Source organism: Ammodytes marinus (assembly GCF_949987685.1).
Source record: "Ammodytes marinus genome assembly, chromosome: 7".
NCBI classification, from domain to species: Eukaryota; Metazoa; Chordata; class Actinopteri; order Uranoscopiformes; family Ammodytidae; genus Ammodytes; species Ammodytes marinus.
Genome location: NC_137211.1, coordinates 32,401,455 through 32,422,523, shown reverse-complemented (window position 1 = coordinate 32,422,523; position 21,069 = coordinate 32,401,455). Strand labels below are relative to the sequence as shown.

Here is a 21,069-nt window from a genome sequence, read left to right as displayed (position 1 = left end):
CCTGACTTCATAAAGATAAAGGGCTGCTCTCTCCCCTTTGTTTCTCTATATATCTCTCCCTCCCTCCATCCCTCAGTTGAATTGTGCCCCCTCTTTGTCCCCTCTGTGTTAGCCTGTCTGATTGTGATAGGAGAGATTCTCTGCGGCTCCCGTGGGAGTTCCCAGGTCATGACTTGGAAGAGCTGAGGCCACAAAATAGTGTGCAAAGTTACATTTGGCTGGCATGTTCAAGACTTTATTTAGCAATTGGGGGGCCCGAGGCAAACACAGGCATGGGGCTCTACGTATCTGATGTTCTCATTATTACATTTCATTTAAGCTGACCCATGCATCATTCAGCATTGTTTAGTCTAGTAGGCTAGATCTTCAACTCAAATTTAAAAAATCAAAAAATTAAAAATAATGTAGCCTACTTTATTGTCCTGCCGAACGCGATATTTACTGTTCTATATCTATGGTTTGATTATTCTCTCCCTGATCACTCACCGTGAATCACCTCAGTAGATGCACTCATGGAGTAGTCCATTGTAGTGGGGGCGGGGGTCGTGCTGCGTCAGCAACACTAATTGTTATACTTAAATTACAGGCATTCATTCATGTTTAAATTCATAGAGCCTGCAGTTAGTTTACAAAACATTTCTCTACATGTAATTCTTAGTATTGAATAATTAAAAATCATCACCTTAAATCGAAACAAAATAATTTTTTGAGGTACCTGGAACCAAACGTATGATTGTAAACCAAACTGTGTGCCCTGCTGCTGTAAGCAACAACAGTGAAACAGTAACTTTTCAGGAAGCTTTCTCATTTCAAGCAGTGTTCCAATGATCATATTTTTTATACTTTTGAAAATGTTCACTTCTCTGACACAACCAAAGTTACATTGTGCACCTTTAATTAATAAAGAGTAAACATCTTAACTGTCAGTTTGGTTGGGTGTTTCATGGGACCCCTGGTAGTTCTGGTCCCAAGGCAATCACCAACCTTTGCCTCCGGCTCAAGGTCCCCAATAAAACAGCTTCTGCGCTACACCACCCACAGCATGTTCTTAATATGTGAATCAATAGAACGAGGTGACGACAATAGAACCATGTGCAACACATTTGACATGTAACACATTTCAGTTGTAAGCCAACAATGACTTACACCACCCACAGCATGTTCTTAATATGTGAATCAATAGAACGAGGTGACGACAATAGAACCATGTGCAACACATTTGACATGTAACACATTTCAGTTGTAAGCCAACAATGACGGCACAACCACGTTCAATACTTAGTTCAGCTCAAGCGTTACCAATAAAAGCAGCTGGCTCGATTGCTGATTGATCAGCTGGATCTATTTTCTCTTCCGGAGGAGGGTTTAGCCGATCCGCCGCTCATTAAACTTAAAATGACACGTACCTCATGAAGAATTTCTCACAGGCCGGTCCGGTTTATTGATGTGTGCCCCAGCTTTCTCAAAACCAAATAACTGGTTGTTTTGCTGTTCCAATCTTCACATTTTATTGAGACACCAAATAGTGGCTCAAGGTTGAGACTTTTGTTGTAGAATATTCTGTTGTAAAGCTTGACAGTGTGTGTCAGACCTTGGTTAAGTATGTCTTAAAACATTTGTTCCAGCCAATTACAAAACATTTATTTAATCTCTTTTTTAGATTTCAAAGTATCCAACCAAGGGGGATAGTTTGGGGTTTATTAGCCCCGATATTGACACGTCTTCCTCTGAGAACTCAGTGGCCAAAAAGGATTTAGTGCAACATTGCTTCCTTAGCTTAATGTGGTGTTCAAAACAACCACTCCCTGGCCCTCCATATGTTACATTTCAACAAGGCAATAGCATTCATATGACTTCAGAGCTAATGAGCGACTAATGCTCATGTGGAAAGTTAATGGCACGCTAAGCTCCAGCTACTGTAAACTCTTCCATATGCTCCTGGAAGTCTGACAAACACATTCCATTTTACAGTTCACTAGAATCTGATAGCTCCATGTGTCCTTCTATCATTCCCTTCCATCCTCTCTTTATGCCCGTCACGGCAATGGACTGGAAAATCACCCGCTATGATGTTTGTCTTTTCTGCAGATTAAAAAGTCAGATGGCTCTCGCTGTTCCCCACTCCTTCTTGTCTTCCCCATTTTTGTATGTGCCCAACCTCACCCAAACCCTATGCCTCTGTATCTACTGTATGTGTGTAACATCCCAATCCATGCCTGCCGGGAGTGAAAATACTTTAAAGAGGATGGGGATGTCTGCCGTCCTTTTCATGCAATTGTAACCAGGCCTGTGTCAGTCAGCGGTCTGTCGGCATTAAAGAGACAATTATACCTATCTTTCACGATAATCATACAAGTGCTCTCTCTGCCGCTGCTCAGGCAGGGGCGGCCATGATTGATTTGGGCAATTTGTTCTGCTGATTACAAGCTGCGTGCAAGCCTGGCACACAGCGTCACACATGTTCCTACATTCTTAACCTCACACACACACACACACACACACACACACACACACACACACACACACACACACACACACACACACACACACACACACAAACATACACATTCCCTCCTCTTTTAGCTTTGCTTCAAGCCCTCTCCTGTCTGGCAGCAGTGTGAAGAAACAATATATGATGTTAATAAATGTGGGCCAACCCAACCCCTCAAGATTGCAAAAGGAAGACTTTCTCTCTTTCTCGCTGAAGAAGACACTTTTGCCTGCTGTAGCCTGCTGAGAACAGCCTGAGCTTGTGCGAGCGTCACATTCGTTTCTCAGTCTGCACTTTCTCCAATCTCCGTGGAGAGGAGCTGGTCAAAAACGCTTGGATCAGGGCCCGGGTTCAGTTGGTGTAGTTGTCAATCTAGCTCTGTGAGACCAGCCATATCTCTCAAGCTTATTTGTCGCTCCATGTTGACATCAATGACTACAAGAACCAATCAGGTGCTGCCTTCCACTAACAGATGGAAAGTGGGGAGGGTCCGGTCTGACTGAAGGCTAGATTGATGACTACATGAACCAATCAGGGGCTGCCTTCCACTAACAGATGGAAAGTGGGGAGGGTCCGGTCTGACTGAAGGCTAGATTGATGACTACATGAACCAATCAGGGGCTGCCTTCCACTAACAGACGGGGCCGGGCTCCTCCCCTATGGAGATTGGAGAAATACCAGACTGATCTGCGGGAGAGAAACTACTGTGAAGCCCATACGGGATCACCCTGGTCTCACCAGTGGCCGTGTGCTGTTTCCTCTTTAGACTGTATGTTGTTTATCCTTCGTGTGTGTGTGTCTGTCTGTCTAACTTGGTATCTTTTTACCCAGCCTTCCAGGCCTCAGCCAGCTTTTGGGAGGAGTCTCGGTCTGGTAAAACTGGCCCATATTTCCATCTCAACCCTTTCCCTCTCTTCTTTGTTCCTCTCACATCTCACAGTCCACTTCTTCATCCACCACGACCTCCACCACCTATGTTCAACTTTTGATGACCAATCCTTAGCCTTTTTAAACCCCCACACAATCAGCAAATGAGCCCACTAACCTCCATACACCAAACACACAACCCATCACTAACCCTTAAACTGGCACTAACCCCAAACTGAGCACTGTATGTGTGAATGCAGCAGGGACTGAGTGTGGAGGAAGGTTTGAGCTGTGGTGTCACAGTATCACATTGTGTGTCCTCCTCTCCTTCCAGCCACCATGAGGTTCAGCGGCTTCCTGCACCTGGACCAGGTGGAGGGCCAGGATGTCTTCTACACCCCTGAGATGGAGGACCCCAAGTCGGAGCTGTTTGGAGAGACGGCCCGCAGCATAGAGAGTGCAGTAAGTCTTGTAGGAGCAGACCAATCCACACCACATCAACCGTCACCACATCCACTGTTCCCCTAGCTCTGTGAAGCGTTTTAGGCAGCATTCACACCTGCCACGTTTGGTTCCATTGGTTTGTTTCCACCTTTGTTACGGTTCGTTTGTGCAGGTAAAAACAAAGCAATCGCACTTGGGTGCCCACCAAAAGCAGAGCAAATTTGCTCTCAAACTCTGGATTTTCTCAGATCAATCGGATCTGCCTGTTCAATCCCCAGATTCGACTATTTGTGATACTATTTTTCAATCAGAAAAGTGCATTGGAGTGAGATAATTGGCCTCCCCTCAACCTGAGAACAGTGGGATACAGGGCTTTAAATAAACGCCCCCCAGGTTGGATATATTTGAAAACTCAGTTTACGAGTGAAACAGAGATTTGGAACACAGCTGATGTGCAAGCTTCACTGAGCCGGTGAAAGAATAAATAAATAACGATTCAGTGACAGCTGCAGAGAATGAGTGTTTCGGCGAGTGAAAAAACGAGACGCTTGCGGTCTAGACAAGAGGGCTAATTGTTTCTAAGACAACCTATCTTTACTGTGACTGCAGGGGTCCCAACCATCCACCCTCAGAGGGCAGTCCTTAAAGCCACTACGAGTAACATTGCACGTTGTCGTCCCCTTTGGACAAAAGCGGTAGTATTTTTACGACGCCTGCTGTCGCAAAGCTGTTTTCTAGCTCGTGCCAGGCGTGCGAGTGTGAACTGAGAAGGGCGCAATATAGTGCATGTCCGTGTGTTGAAAGTGTGAGGACTCTTTTCGGCTCCGTGATAGTGGTTTTGACACTGCATCAACTAATGCCAGTCAGTGCTACACACACCTGATTGCAATGAGTTGATGCAGCAGCGTCACCTAACTACTCTCTCTCACGGAACTGAAAGATTACGTGTCCTCACAGAAAGCGAATGAACAAGAGACGGCAGTTACACTGCAGTCTAGTTTCGCTCTCGTGAAATTGTATACACGTTGCTTGGCAACGCCCTCGTCCCGCCCATAGCCTATATCACTCTCCCTTTTAGCTTTTCTTCATTGCATTCTCTTTTTTTTCTTTGATGGTTCAGCCCCGTTCAGCCCCGTTATCAGTCATTATGACGACAAATAACTGTCTCAAACAAGGCTCCCGCTCCCCTTCCCTCACCTGGAGGGGATAGGCTTCTCAAATCGCGTTGCAGCGCCACACTGAAATCTGCGACCAATACGGATATGTGACCATAGAGCCTGCACGAGCGAACCGAAAATCGGACTGGGTGTGCGACCAGACCAAAAGCAGTAATAAAAACTATATAAAAACATCTTTCTTTGCACTGATGGTCTCGTTTGCTGTTAAAGGTCATTTATGATTATCAGAGGAAACATGATGCTGTTTAAAAGGTATTTAAATGTTACTTGTAGCCGCTTTAAACAAGGAATGTTTTTTAGTATCAACTTTATAATGTAAAACATGTCATATCGTTGTGTTAAAATGGTCAAACATAAAAAAAAAATCTCCATTACGGTAATAGGTTGTTCTCAAGCAACTACTGCAAGTATTCACTGTGGAAACAGTGGGCATTTTTCAGCTTGAGTCACACAGTTTCCCTTTTTATTTAATTTTTTTTATTTCCCCCAAATCATTTTCATGTTGACATTGGTAAAGCTTCTGAAACCAAGTAGAAAGGAGCACTAACACTCTGCTTGTGCTGGGCTCCATGACAGGTTGTACAGACCTGACATGCCTGAAGCTGCTGAGTAATACACTGGGACTGAGTGATTTATCTAGTCAGGCATCTTAGAAAAAATATCAATGATGAAAACACTGAGGGTGTTAGTTGTAAAACTAGCAGAGGCTGGTATTGCGTCTACGGTGCCCACCATCTCTACCATTGTGTCCTTGAGCAAGACACTTAACCCCAAAACTGCTCCAGGGGCGCTGTACTGCAGCTGACCCTGCGCTCTGACCCCCTCCGAAGTGTGGTAACTTGAGAGGGGATATGCGAAAACACAAATTTCAATGTAACCAACCATTGACTAATAAAGTAACTTAACTTAACTAACTTAACTTAACTTAACTTAACTAACTTAACTTAACTTAACTTAACTAACACATTTGCTAGCTGCAGTCAGGGAGGAGCATACATCATATCGCAGGGACACTACATAGCCTGACTGTTATTATATTTTTAATAAAAGAAGCATTCTGGCAAAGTGTTATATCAGGTGACCTCCAGGAAGGCATCTGGTGATTGAATACTACCTTTGAATTTTTTTACCCATGTAGGTCGATCAGAAGAAAATGGACCAACCAGATGCATTGTTGAAGTGTTTTAGCATCCATGCTAGTTCTCAACACCTGTCCACAAGAAGCTTTTAAAAGAAAACAACCAATAATAGAAAGAAAAACAATAACTTAGGAAAAAAGCAATATATATTCAAATATATACATGATCTATAAAGCAAAGGCGGCTTAATCATATAATTAGCAGTTGTAAGTTATTTGTGTGAGCACTGTTGTTTTGATTGTAGCCATTGTTTAACTCCTCTGTTAAAAGTGTTACTGAAAGCAGAATGGCCAAGTGATGTCTTGTACATTGGGACACCTCTGATGGAGGCTGGTGTGAATGCACTAAGAGAGCGCTGACGCCTAACGGCTAATTAAGACTACAGTGGTGACACTTGATTATTTACTCATTATAAAAAAATTGGTGGTTCAGTGATTTTTTTTCAAACAATTTTTGACAAAATAAGAACTCTGCTGGTTTATAGACTAGGATTTTCCTCACATACACCACTGATTATTTGAAGCATTTTGACAGAATTGGCTGGAGCTCTTCATTTCAAACGATGCAGCAGATTATTCATATGGTGTTTCATGTAATGCATTATTCATGTAGACTCCTGTCCTTATGAGTCTAAGATGTCAGATGGTCAAGACGCATGTTGCTGTTACCTGGAGGCACATAGGAACAGTAAATACAGTTTGGCCTGGGCGTATGGCTGTTTTTCCTCTGTGGAGCTTAGATCTTTGAACAAGTGCCTCTGTCAAGCCAGAGCCTCGCTCCTCTGATGAGACGGGGCTGTGTGTGTGTCTGCATACACAGCACACATGTACCAGCTGGTGAATCAGTGTCACTAGCCCCCACGGGGACCAACTCTACTACATCATTTGTGTGTGTGTGTGTGTGTGTGTGTGTGTGTGTGTGTGTGTGTGTGTGTGTGTGTGTGTGTGTGTGTGTGTGTGTGTGTGTGTGTGTGTGTGTGTGTGTGTGTGTGTGTGTGTGTGTGTGTGTGTGTGTGTGTGTGTGTGTGTGTGTGTGTGTGTGTGTGTGTGTGTGTGTGTGTGGTTGGGAGGGGGGGGGGGCTCTTAGCCTGTGTGTGTCTCTGAAGCCTGGTGTGTCACTTGTCAGCAGCCATACACACACACACACACACACACACTGAGCACAAGAGTGTGTAGATGAACAAACAGCAGGCACACACAAGCAATCAAGCCACAACACATCACAAGCTGGATCCCAATCCAGAGACCGCGTCCTACGCGGTCTATGAAGGCTATAGCCTGTGAAGGCCGATTCGAAGGCCGAACGAGCGTTGTTAAACGAGACGGTCTCCGCAGGTCTCCGTTTACGAGCATTTCCAGTTTGCGTGACGACTCGCCGCTCCTGTGATGCCTAGCAACCCTGGTTGCTGCCAAAGGAGACAGCCCTGTCAACGGAGGAAAAAAGAAAAAGAAGTTGCCTACTACACGAAAAGAAAAAAAAGTACAAGAAAAAAAGAAAGGAAGATAAAAGTTAAGAAGATGGAGCAACACGTTGCTGTTTTGTTATTTTTTATTTTATGCCATCTCTGAAAAAAACGCAATGAATCTTGGGATATGTTGGGCCGCGAAGGATCCATCTGTTGCAGCCTTCAAAACCGTGAAGCGAAGGCTGCATTTCTCGGCCGCATATGAAGGAGCCTTGCTAATGGAACAAGCCTTTGCGCGCCGCTATGACGCAATCGGTCTTCAAATGCAGCCTTCGTAGGCTGTAACCCCTGAATTGAGATTCACCGACAGTTGAACAAGTTCTGAAAAAAAAGAGTGCACAAAGACATAGATGTAATAGACATCTAATAATGCTAATGATAATAGACGTAATAGACAGATAGTAATAGATTATTCACTTTGGTTATTTGACATCAAAATGCTGTAAAGTAAACGTATTTTGTTGTTATTTAAGTTTGATTCCAAAGTCACCATAATGCAGGACACAATGTCTCTGAAGCTCCAATATTAAGTAGCCTATGCCTACATATGTTAATATTGCTTTAAAGGTTATGATTCGATTGTAGCGTGATATTGTAAATCCTGTGTCTACAGCTGTTGTTAAAAAAAATAGTAAGTCTACTTTACTACTAGTTGTTTTGTATCTAAAAAAAAAGGTGTCTCCACCACTTTTCAAGACTAAGTGAAGCCAACGTATAACTGATTTGTACAAAATGATTAGAATGACTAGTAGTTTCAAAATGTGCCACAAGAGGAATCTTTCTCTCATATGAAAACGACACATAAGCGGGGGATTGAGTGGGCAATGATGACTGTAGTGAGGTGCAGATGGAGAGTGTGAAGGAGCGCTCAGTAGATAGAATGGAATAGGCCACTCAGGGGGACTCTCCAGTCAAGTGGGTTAGCAGGCCCTGTGTCTCATGTCATTCTAGCGGCTGAAATGAGGACCAGCACATTTTCTTCTAGTTCCTTGTTACTTTGGTGTGGGTGAATGTTAATCATCTCCCAACACACCAAGGGGAACACAATTGTGGGGGAAAAATAAAGTAGGGTATGGTGTAACTTGTTTATTTTTTATTCTAGTGTGAACATTTTCCAATTTTAAGATAACATATTGGACCAGATTTTCACAGTTTGTTCAAAGAACACTTAAGTGATTCCTCCTTGCTTTTGGCTGTAACAACTTGCTCACATGGAGGGCATCAGCAGCTAAACCAATCAGGAGCACATGTCAGCGTAGCACGGCATTTATCTCTCCAGAAAACTTCTCCCTATAATTAATGCCACGGCGCCAGCTAAATGTCAATTTGTGCTCCCCCACCCGATAGGTTTCTTCTCTGCAACCCAATTTGAGAAGCAGTCCTTCTTCCTTGGAGATAGAGTAGGCCTACAGTCTTCTGGAATTAGACTCGCTGCTATGATAGCATGGAGCTCATTACCAGCCTCAATTATCATGTCTTCCCCTCTCTCTCTCTCTCTCTCTCTCTCTCTCTCTCTCTCTCTCTCTCTCTCTCTCTCTCTCTCTCTCTCTCTCTCTCTCTCTCTCTCTCTCTCTCTCTCTCTCTCTCTCTCTCTCTGATTCTCAGCTCAATGAGCTGTTCAGGAAGTCGGAGGTACGTAAAGACTTCATGAGCGTTCGTGTCCGTAACCTGGCGCCTAGCAACTCCATCCTGGCCTTTGTGGAGGCCCACTTCAGACCAGGTGAGATATTTTTATGAGGAAACAAACTAAATAATGATTCACTTATAGAGAAATATGAGGTTAGAATGAATTATGGTTTGTTACCATTTTTTCTCTTTTTGGGTTTCGGCTTTTGGAGATCTAAAAAAGACTCACTAGTTTTAAAACCGAGATGGCCAAAGAAGACCCAAATATTTTTTTAAGCAGAATCAGCCATCATATCACAATTTTCTGAGTAGTTTCAGACATTTTCTATTACTCGTTCTCTGCATAATATCTTTGGATATTTTTATTTTTATGTTCCATAAAAAAATGTTTTAACTAAAAGCAACATAACCACTTTAAGTGTGTCAGCAAACTCAAATGTATTCTTGCCTATATAGTAGGGGCACGATAGCAACAATCTAAAAGGACATGACTCCAGTAGTCATGCTTCACTTGACATTTGTTACATTTACCCTGTATTAAACATTTCCAGGATTGTTTTCAAAAGAAAAATCTTAGGAATTTCTAAATGATTCTGAAGTAGATTATTATTATAATAACATTTACGCCTCGTTTCCACATATGTACATTCTCGTATGCGATCCAACCGGAGCCGACTGAAAGTCCACTCATTCCTGTGATTCTCTGTAATGTCCGTTTTGCCTCCGAAACTCCTCCCCTCCATAATATGTCTGTCCTGTTTCTGTCCGGTATCCGTATTATATACGTTCAAATAATTTAACTTTTTACGTGGATAACGGAGAGACCGTATGGAAGTTTTGCTAGGTTAGCTTACATGCGATGTCCTTCCACTCAGTTAATGTTGATTGTCAAGTCAGTTGGATGATTAAAAAGTAGGCTACTTGTTCATATAGTTTGAACACTTTGTGAATCAGAGTGAATGTTATTCTGCTAAAATATTAAATACTTTATATATATGTAACAGTCGGATCGTTTTTTTTATCAGTTTGATATTAAATAGGCCTACAGTCATCATCTGTGTCCGTTTGATATGAAATACAGTCAGATTTATTAGTTTAATGACACAAGTGAGAGTGCCCGCGATCGCTGTGGCATCGCCAGAGACACAGACGCCCAGATTTCCTTCCGCTGGACACTAGCACCTTCCGTAAAACGGACACGAGTGACATACGTAGGTTATGTGGAAACGAGGCGTTAGAGGATCTCTTTGTCAAAGGTATACCATTTTTTTCATCGTTTTTCTATCTTTTTTTCTCAATTCCAACCTTTTGAGTTGCTTGCAGTTATACTTTCTTTTTTTTAAACGAGCATAATACGTTTTATCCTGTTCCTCTTAGCATCAACCCTTTACAATTAAGGGAACAATTTGTTAGACGTAGAAACATACCAGTGTGCCCATCAAAGCTCAAAATACTGTATGACTGAAACCTGCTGTATCTCTAAAACTGATAGTGGCAAACAAAGTAAGTGTACGTTACTAAAGTGTTCAACGGTGTAATCACAGACACTGATAGAAAATGTCCACACTTATATAGTACTGAACGGTCATTATTTAATCCAGGTCTCGCATGTATTGTATCTTCCTGATGAGGAATTCAGATGTAAATATGATTTTCCATAGCGGTCATGGGCTGTATAGCTCCTTTAGTGTATTTTATGAGCGTGGATTAGCGTCCTTCACACCTTCATAGGGGTGACGGGGGGCTTTTAAGTGCTGCCAGTAAAGACAACATCTGCGTCAAACGTTATGAGAGCCATTCATCTGGAGAGAAAGCGTGACAAGTGGCGGGCGGAGGACAAGTGTTCCCTGGAGAGCCTCCACCTGTTCTACCTAGGCTTTGTCTTATATCCACTGTTCCTCTATAGATACAGGGGGCTGTGTTTCAATGTGAGGGCCTGTCCTCACTGCTTGTGCCTCTTGTTTATTGTAGATACCAGATACACAGTGGAGGACATGGAAGGAGCTCTGCTCAAACAGCTCAAGGCCTCCAAAGACACCGGCATCGTGGTGAAGAAGCCAGAGGACGAGAATATTCGCTTCACTAATTACGGTAAATATAGTGTGTGGACTTAACTGGAGTGTGTGGGGGCCGGGGGGATTAATGAAAACTGAAAAAGGAGTTTCAAGTTATTCATGAAGTGATTTATAAAAAAGTTTTACAGGTGCTGAAAAGGAAATTTCAAGACTGCTACTTGTGAAAATGTCTTTTTCTAGTTTTCTTTTAATTGTTTTAATTAAAGATACACATTAGTTATTACTGTAGGATTAGAATTCTTCTTCTTTGGGTCAACACAAAAGATCAAAATAATAATAGCAACCAGGGAACAAACTAATACTTCGACATTGTCAATAAAACAAAGAAATAAGTAAGAGATATTTAGTACTACTGTTACATTCACATTTCCTTCTAAAAATAGTTTGAGATAAGCGATTCATGGACATGTTGTACAACTATACATTACATTAGTGTCCGTACTTCTGCACCACATATGTACTGTACTGTATGTACTGTGCTGTATATCCACTATCATATGCCTATTAAGATTCATTTCTTATTCTTCTTTTTTTTTACTGATCTCACCTCTTATGCAAAAGGAACTTTTCAATGGTATTTCAACATTCATGTGGGTCCTCGGTCTGACTACAGACTTTAAAAGCTTTGAGAAAAACCAACCCTCTCTCTTTTTCTCCACCTCCTCCGTTCTGAAAACCTGTGTTCAAAAACGCCAGTCTCAGTTCTCTCCTCTTATGATGTCATAATGGGATTCAAGATTCAAGATTCAAGATGGTTTTATTGTCATATGCACAACAATTACAGAGCAGTCGCTGGCAATGAAATTCTTTAGTCTTGGGCTCCTCCAACAGTGCAATAAGAAGCGTAAGACTTAAATAATAATAATAAAAATAAATAAAAATAAAATAATAATAATAATAATAATAATAATAATAATAATAATAATAATAATAATAATATTAATAATAATAATAATAATTATTATTATAATAATAATAATAATAATAATAATAATAATAGTGATAATAAGAAGTAAGTGTATAAGAGGAACACAAGGAGAGCAGAGACCTAAATACAAAACTAAATAAATGTAAAATGTAAACAGACATTTTTATCCAGATGTCGACTAGTATAAAGTGGCAAGTTATAAAGTGTCATTGTGGTGAGCTAAGTAGCTCAGGGGCCTATTTCAGGTAGCTGGTTTTACATACTCTGAGTTTAAACCTGCGCTCTGAGTTGGTCAACTCAGAGCGCAGGGTTGATGAGTAACTCTGGGTTTTCGGTTACAGAACAGTGGATCAGCGTTGGGTCAATCAACTCTGAGCGTGTTCACTCTGGGTGGAGCGTGTGCATAAAAGCCATCGTCAATGGATCGCTGATAACATGATTCACCATGGAAACAGAAGAAACTAATGCGTGATCCTCCCACTTCTCCACTTCTCAAAAAAAAAAAAAAAAAACTTCTCCGCTACTCCCACTGGAGTTAGAAATATTAACGAATGAGTTTATGGTAGCCTATGGAGAAGAATTAACGGGGATATTGTCACATAACTCTGATCTAATCTCCTCGGCAATTCAGAAAAAAACTGAGCAATCATTTCGCTTCCGTATGAGAAGCCATAGTTTATTTTAAAAAGTTACGCATATCAGCAGTAAAGTAATAAAGCTGGCGCGGCACAGCATTTCTGACAGTGTTTTATATTCGCTGTATAATATGTTGGGAAGCTATAGCCTAATAGCCCACTGTGCAGTAAACAGACTGTCGCTTCTTTTAAATGGGGAGTGAAAGACATTAACGTCTGACACATAAGGTGACAGTTTCCATTGAAGAGCCTGATTGATTTATTACCAGATCCATTTTCCTCAAGTGATCACAGTTTAAATTATTATATAATTTTTATATTCATATTAGGCTATTTAACGAGGCTCGTCTGTGACTTTAGGATCGCACAAGTGAACAGTAACAATCGCGTGCAGCCGCAGCGTTACATGAATCCACCTGACATTAATCTGTTCAGTGGCACAGACGTTAAAAAGCATACAATACAAATAGGTTTATTAATCTGAATGTAGAGCATGTCACGATGTGTAAGGTGGCCGCCTATATGAACGGACCGAGGGCTGAGAACAAGGCTACTGATCAGATAAATGATCGGTCAAACGTAAAATCATCAGGAAATGATAAAAACATCCCGATGGAGATTTCTATGGAGTGATTTTGCTTCAAACTGTACAGGGACGCGTGTGACAGTGACACTCTTTCTTCAGTCGGAGCTGCAGCGTAAAGTGAAAACAAACTCAGGGTAGGTCTAACCACCTATCCAGCAGGTTAGACCCACGGCGTATGTTGCCGCAGTAACTGACTCTCGGTTGCGCTGAACCTGCTACCTGAAACGGAAAACCCAGAGTTTCCACTAACTCAGAGCGAACAAACTCTGGGTTGCCTCAAAACCAGCTACCTGAAATAGGCCCCAGGAGTTCAGCAGTCTTATTGCCTGTGGGATGAAACTGTCCCTGAGTCTGGTGGTGCGAGACCAGATGCTGCGGTAGCGTCTACCAGACGGGAGCAGCAGTGATGCAGCCAGTCAGGATACTCTCTATGGTGCACCTGTAGAAGTTGCAGAGTATCCTTGAGTCTATGTTGAACCTCCGCAGTCTGCGGAGGAAGAAGAGCCGCTGTCTTGCCGTCTTTGTGATGGCGTCAGTGTGGCGAGTCCAGGTCAGGTCCTCGCAGATGTGGACCCCGAGGAACTTGAAGCTGCTGACTCTCTCTACTGTCGTCCCTTTGATAGTGATGGGGGCGTGCCCGGCTCCCTGCCGCTTCCTGTAGTCCACAATCAGCTCCTTAGTTTTGCTGAGGTTGAGATGGAGGTTGTTGTCCTGGCACCAAGATGTCAGGGCTCTCACCTCCTCTCTGTACGCCGTCTCATCGCCGTCGGTGATCAGGCCGATGACGGTCGTGTCGTCAGCAAACTTGATGATGGTGTTGGAGCTGTGTGTGGCCACGCACTCATGTCTGAACAGGGAGTTGAAGAGAGGGCTGAGCCGTCATTACCAACCTAACTTAGCACTAGCTCCACCTGTGATAAGAACACCCTCAGATTCCCCTAATGGCAGGGGATTGGAAGGCTGGGCTTTAAGAGACCGGCACTAAAACAGAGCGTTTCAGTAAAGAGGAGATTCAGCGATGGTATTGTGAGAAATATAAAGTTGTATTTTTAGAGACTACATCATGAAAACTGTTTCTAGTACAAACCTAAATTACAATTTTTAACCTGAAAAAGTGCGTAACATGTGACCTTAAAATGCATATGTTCCAAGCTTTCTTGTTCTCTCCTGTTGACAGGCCTCTCCTCCACCCCGTTTTTCACCACCACTACCAGCACCACGGCCTCAGTCACCACAGCTGCCCCCACCGCCAGCACCTCTAGGCCTGCCCCCACCGCCAGCACCTCTAGGCCTTCCCCTCCTCCCACCAGCACTACTAGGCCTGCCCCCAGCTCCACCACCTCAAGGCCCCCTCCCCCCAGCTCCACCACCTCTAGGCCCCCTCCCCCCTCCCCGTCCATCACCCGTAGACCTCCAGCCTGGACCCGCAGGCCACACACTGGCCGACGCACCACCACCACCTCGGCGCCGCTCACCACTCAGCTGCCCACCACCACTGCTCCGCCCCCAGCCACGACCCTGGCCCATAGCAGGGCCAAGATCCACCACAAGACCCACAAGCCCTGCAGCTCCCACCCCTGCCTCCACGGGGGGACCTGTGAGGACGATGGCAACGACTTCAGCTGCAAGTGCCCCGCCGGGCGAGGAGGCTCCGTCTGTGAGAAGGGTGAGCCATTTTCTTTTTAACTTCATATATTAGCAAATATTTCTTCTCCCATGTTTGATATTACTCCTAAACCAATCTTCAACTTCTCAGTTTATTTTGAACCCATCTATGAAAATTAGCTGGAATAGATTTTGGTGGTAGTTCAATGAGCTATTTCAAAGAGCCACCCAAAGGCTGATGTTCACAGAGAATTTGCAGCATACGTTTTTAGGTCCTCACTTTCCATTGTGCCAATCAGGCTTTTAAGCTTTTCTACAATCACTGCTGATCACATCCTCATGCGCTTGAATAATTATAAAGCCGGAGTAACACACCATTATATTAAAAAGATCTAATGTTAAGGGAATGTTTTATTTAATGAAACTGTTATGTTATAGAAAAAATGTAATGTATTCCTCTAAGGCATTAGTATTGCCTATTTGTAGCTTCAAAAAGTGTCTGTAAAGTGACACTTTAAGAAACGGTGTAAGTTATGACTCTCAGTAAGTGTACAAATATGTAAATGCAATTTTATATGGTAACAGATGTGGATTTATTGAGTCGTTAAAAGCTCAACAACAGCAATCAAAGCTCAGTGCAGGGCGTCTCTTGGTTTCATACTAGATTTTATTTTTACTCTTAAACAGCGTTTGATTTGATTAAAGCAAATTCGGGTGTGTTTCCACCTTTGCTGCGGCTCGTTAACACAGGTGTATTGTGGTGCGTACTGAATGCAGAGCAAACAAGTTTCTGTCATAGTATTCTTTGGTTTTGTACCAATAAACAGGAAAAGGAGAATTCGGCTCGTATTTTCGTTTCTGCATTCCAGCAAGAAAACGGTAAAACAAGTGATGATCTTGTTTCTGTAATTTGTTTTTTTTCTGACTGTGCCTCATCTCAAGTGATAGAAATGGTTCAACACCTTACTATAGAGCAGCCACTGAGCCCTTCAACAAACACAACAGTCCTTGAGAAGCTCAACTCTTTATCAACTCTTATCACACTGGCATTTTTGGGGATGAGGAGCAACAGCTGCATCTTAAAATAGTTCACAATAATTGCCTTGATGGGGATTAGCTGGTGGGAATCAGTCTGTGTCCTTAAGTTAGAGTGGCTAAATGAAGTCATGCACACACACACATACACACACACACACACACACACACACAAACTGCATGCCAGCTCCAGATCAATCAAGTCATTAGAAAAAGAGACTGCTCATCAGCTGCCATTCTCCTGAGAGACACGGATGGAAAGACAGATGGAGGTGAGAAAAAGGAACCCAGGGGAGAAAATTGATGATAATAATCATAATTGTCAAGTGGCGGAAAAACAAAATGTGTGCGTATGTGTGTGCGTGCGTGCGCGCACGCGCGCGTGTGTGTGCACGTGTGTGTGTGCGTGATGTGCAAACGTGTGTGACTGCAGGGTGAGTGAAAAGTTCAGCTCCTCCCCTTTCCCATCCTTTTGACAAACTTATGGTAAAAACAATATGTTCTTAAAATAAACCAACAGAATTGGCGCATCCAGAGCCAACAACACACACTACCGCCTCTGCTCACACTTGATTATACACATTAAAGGCCTATTACTCCGCCATAAAGCAAAGCCATGTAATAATGACAGGATTGACTGGTTGTCTTCATTCCCTTCCACAGTGATCAAGTATTTCATCCCTTCGTTTGGAGGCCAGTCCTACTTGGCGTTCCAGACCATGAGTGCCTACCACACGGTGCGCATCGCCATGGAGTTCAGAGCGTCGGACATGAGTGGCCTGCTGCTCTACAACGGACAGGAGGGCAAGAAGGACTTCATCTCTCTGGCCCTGGTCAACGGCAGAGTGGAGCTACGGTGAGCGCTAGCAGAGAGACATTCTGGTGGTCAAAATCTCTTTTGTCAAAATCAGTGAATATCTCCTCAAGATCCGCTACCTGTCAGTTCTGTGTGTGTGTGTGTGTGTGTGTGTGTGTGTGTGTGTGTGTGTGTGTGTGTGTGTGTGTGTGTGTGTGTGTGTGTGTGTGTGTGTGCTGAAAAAAATATTTTAGGCTCTGTAAACTGGTATGTAAACAAAGGGATTCTTAACCAAAACCATTTACAGAGCCTAGGCTGTGTGTTAACAATGGATTTTTTTCAGCACACAGACTTGCTGTAGATCTTCAGGAGATATATACTGATTTTGTTTAAAGTGGTTTTGACAATAACCCTTCCCCAGAATGGCTGACTCCAGCTTTAAAAGGGGCAGCGACCTTGTCAGCTCTTGATTACGCTGCTATTGTTTGATTACATTTGATTAAAAGCTAAATGATTCCTGTGGGGAGAACAGGGTCATTGCAGAGGCAGCTAAGTGAGGCTGTAGATGAGATTGAAATGAACAGAGAGCACTGAAGATAATGAGGCAAATAATTACAGCAAGTAAACATGTTGCAAGCACCACTGCCAGCAAATAAATAAAGATACAGAAGCTTCTTGACAGATTTGCAGGTTAAGGCTATGAAGGCACGCTTACAGAAATGTGTTCAAAAATATGTATAAATACAAAGAAGTCGCACACATGATCATGTTTGCAGATGGCTGGAACATATGGAAAGAAATGAGTGCTGAGGTATATGCAGATTTGAATCCTAATATGGTGATTTATGTGATCGTTTGGTGACATGACAATATATCCTGTAGGACTAAATAAATTCTTATACCGCATAAGACTTACATTTCCTTACAGTATATTACCTTAAATCGCGACATCTTTATTTGCAATAGGCTATTACAGACAATGTTATAAATCAATCAATCTTACACCTTTGGGGCAGCAATGTGATGAATTTTCTTTTGTATTTTATATATTTTGCTGAAATATCATACAATCATTAATCTGTCTATTTATGTCTATTATTAATCTAACTATTGAACTACTAACTATCCAGCATTTGTGATATTTTCTGTGTGATATCAAGCATGTTTTATGGTCCAGACTTGATACAACTAGTTGAGATCAAGAGGATTGGATTGGGTTTGCATCATGTGCATCAAATGGTTCATTTCAGGAGCCATTTAAAAAGAATACTTCACTGATCTAAAAGTTTGCTTCTGAAAAAGTCTGGTCAGTGCAGCTAAGATATGAAGTTTTAGACCTGTAGGTCCTATTGGATCCTACATCTCCCATAATGCAACTGTATGGTGTTTTCTGCCAACAAGGCTGACCATCAGTCCTAGTACAAGTGGTATAGGTCTCCTTCAGGATCTATCTAGAACAGCATTAGATTGTTTTAGTAAGTGGATGGCTGACAGTAACCACAAGTTTCATCCAACATGTTTCATTTGGACCATTTTCCTACACTGAGCATTCTTCCCCCACAGTGGATTTTATGCTTGAAAAAGAATGTGGGGTAAGGCAGCATCTTCAGAGGAGACACCAATGGACTAATTAGAGATTCTGCACAGTGTCTGTTTTGGATTATTTTAAACACCAAGCACTCTCCTATCTTTTGGCTCTTGTGTTTCACCCTGACCCCTTTGGAAGACATTCAGCTCCTCCCAACCTGGCCAGGTTATATTTCTCTATTTCCAGAGCAAAATCAATAGCACGGCAATAGGGATCATTAGTCACTGTGCTTTCAAACGGAGCTCTGCCTCCAGAAATACAGCTGTCTACCCACAGCTCTGCAAATCCATCTAGGGAGAATATGAACAAATTATTTGTGGCAGATAATTGCTCTCAGGTGCTAATGCTACCATATGTGTGGTCGCTCACATTGATATGGCTGCTTCTTTTCTTTTTCTTTTTCTTCTTTTTTTACAAAACCTTGTTTGATAAAAAGTTAAATAAAAAAGAGGGTGTGAAAGACAGCCTCATTACAGTCACATGGTTTGGAATCCCCAATGAAAAGTCTTTCATCCTTCTCTGTCTTGTTTACATGAGCACATTTCTTTTGGTCATGAGGGGCTGTTTGATTAAGAACATAGGGGAGAACGGGGTAATGTGAGACACTTTTTACATTTGCTCCCCTCTAAGGGAGCTAAAATGATTTATCAGTCAAATTTACACATTTCCCATTAATTCAGGATGTTTCATAGAAAAGGGCATTAGCAGAATTTATTCATGCCAAAAGGGCAGTGAAAATATGATTGTTTTAAAAAAAGTTGTCTTGTGTCTCAGTTTACCCCAGCTGTGGGGTAAACTGAGACAGACCAGAGAAATCAAGGGGGTAAACTGATCCACTTACTTTTTCCACTCTGAAACTACCATAACAACACAAATTGTAACAGTTAGAACCCTGACAGATAGATTGAAAACCAAATACTCCAAAACTAATGTCGGACTAGTAACAGAATCATGGGGTTTGGTCAATTAAGCAAAACATTTTCTAAACACTTGAAAGTAACTGATCAAATACACCATATAATTCATATTCAATAATTAACATTCAAATGACAGATAGAACCAGTTAGATTAAAACACAGTCTGGGGGTCAGAACACAGGACCCTTAGAGCCAGCTAGTGTCTGGGGGTCAGAGAAAAGAACAATCAGAACCAGCTAGAACAGCCTGGGACTCAGAACACAGGACTAGACCCAGCTGTCATTTTCCATCTTTTGAGTATTTGATTAATATTTTTCTGCATTTGTTTTATTGGGTAAATGGTAAATGGACTTATATAGCGCTTTATCTCCGTTTATCACAGACCCAAAGCGCTTTACATTGTTTTGTACACATTCACCCAGTCACACACACATTCATACACCGATAGCAGCAGCTACCACAAAGGGTAGGCTTAGCACTAGGGTGCAAAGCTAACTAAGCTAACTATCGGGAGCAATTCGGGGTTCAGTGTCTTGCCCAGGGACACTTCGACATGTGGCGGGGAGACGGGGGATCGAACCTCCGACCCTGCACACCAGAGGCGAACTCCCTACCCACTTCGCCACTGCCGCCCCAGTGGGATCATTCATTGAATAAAGACATATTACTTAGAGTCTATTGATGGTCACTCTCCTGTCCCCCTCATACATACGTGCCAAACCATGCCCTTGCTGACACCCCTTCAACCATCAACTCCCACCTCCAGCCCACATTGTCTTTTGTCTTATTCAAACTAGTCTCCTTGCTACCTCAAATATAATGGATTCATTAAAAGAGGGCACAGGCACTGTCTCACTTTACCCCACATCATTTGTCTCACTTTACCCCACTGCCACAATTTGAGAAAAAACTACCTCTCTCAGCAAATCAGGCTAATCTTAAATTATCATCATCACATGTTTTCATATGTTGGTAGTTCATCAACATGTATGATATAAGTTTTTCTACCTGAATCAATTTGCTTTAGCACAACAATCGATTAAGTTGACAGTAACAAAATTTACTTTTACATGAAAAATTTTTTTTTTGTGGCTTACAATATCACCATGAGGTCCTCTCTTTCATGGCCAAGGGGAAATGAGAGGGGCTTGAAAACATATATCTCACATGACCAAACATGTGTTCCATTGCCTAGATACAGGGGGTGTCTCACATTACCCGATGGCTCACATTCCCGTGTCTAACATGCTCTGTGTGTTTCCTGTGCTCAGGTTTAACACAGGTTCAGGAACAGGCACAGTGGTCAGCAAAGTGCAGATAACCCAGGGCCGCTGGCACCAGCTGGTGGTGACACGCAACCGACGCAATGCAATGCTGAGTGTGGACAACGAGCCGCACATAGAGGGCCAGAGTCCCCGCGGCACGGACGGACTCAACCTGGACACTCCACTGCTCATAGGGGGAGTGCCCGAGGACATGAAGCCAGAGTAAGAGCTTCTACACACACTTACACTGGGTTGACCAGTTGGTAATCCAGTTTTACCTCCATGTGGTGGAACTAAAATAAAGCAAAAAGCAATCAAAACATGTTTTTTAGAACACATTGATATCTCATGTTGCAGTAACATACATGCACTTAAGGTCACATATAATGTTTATTTTCAGGTTCAAAATTGTAACTAGGGTTTTGACTA

The 21,069-nt window shown here is 42.5% G+C and overlaps 1 protein-coding gene across 2 annotated transcripts in view; it reads left to right on the top strand.

Annotated features, from left to right (window-relative positions):
* Positions 1-21,069, top strand: part of agrn (agrin) — a 502,577-nt gene that overhangs the window by 448,694 nt on the left and 32,814 nt on the right. For both annotated transcript variants that reach the window (XM_080031352.1, XM_080031351.1), the window contains exons 20-25: positions 3,693-3,820; positions 9,190-9,304; positions 11,182-11,301; positions 14,612-15,100; positions 16,738-16,930; positions 20,647-20,862. In XM_080031352.1, the coding sequence (XP_079887478.1) occupies positions 3,693-3,820; positions 9,190-9,304; positions 11,182-11,301; positions 14,612-15,100; positions 16,738-16,930; positions 20,647-20,862 (1,261 nt within the window). The remainder of the gene's footprint in view (positions 1-3,692; positions 3,821-9,189; positions 9,305-11,181; positions 11,302-14,611; positions 15,101-16,737; positions 16,931-20,646; positions 20,863-21,069) is intronic.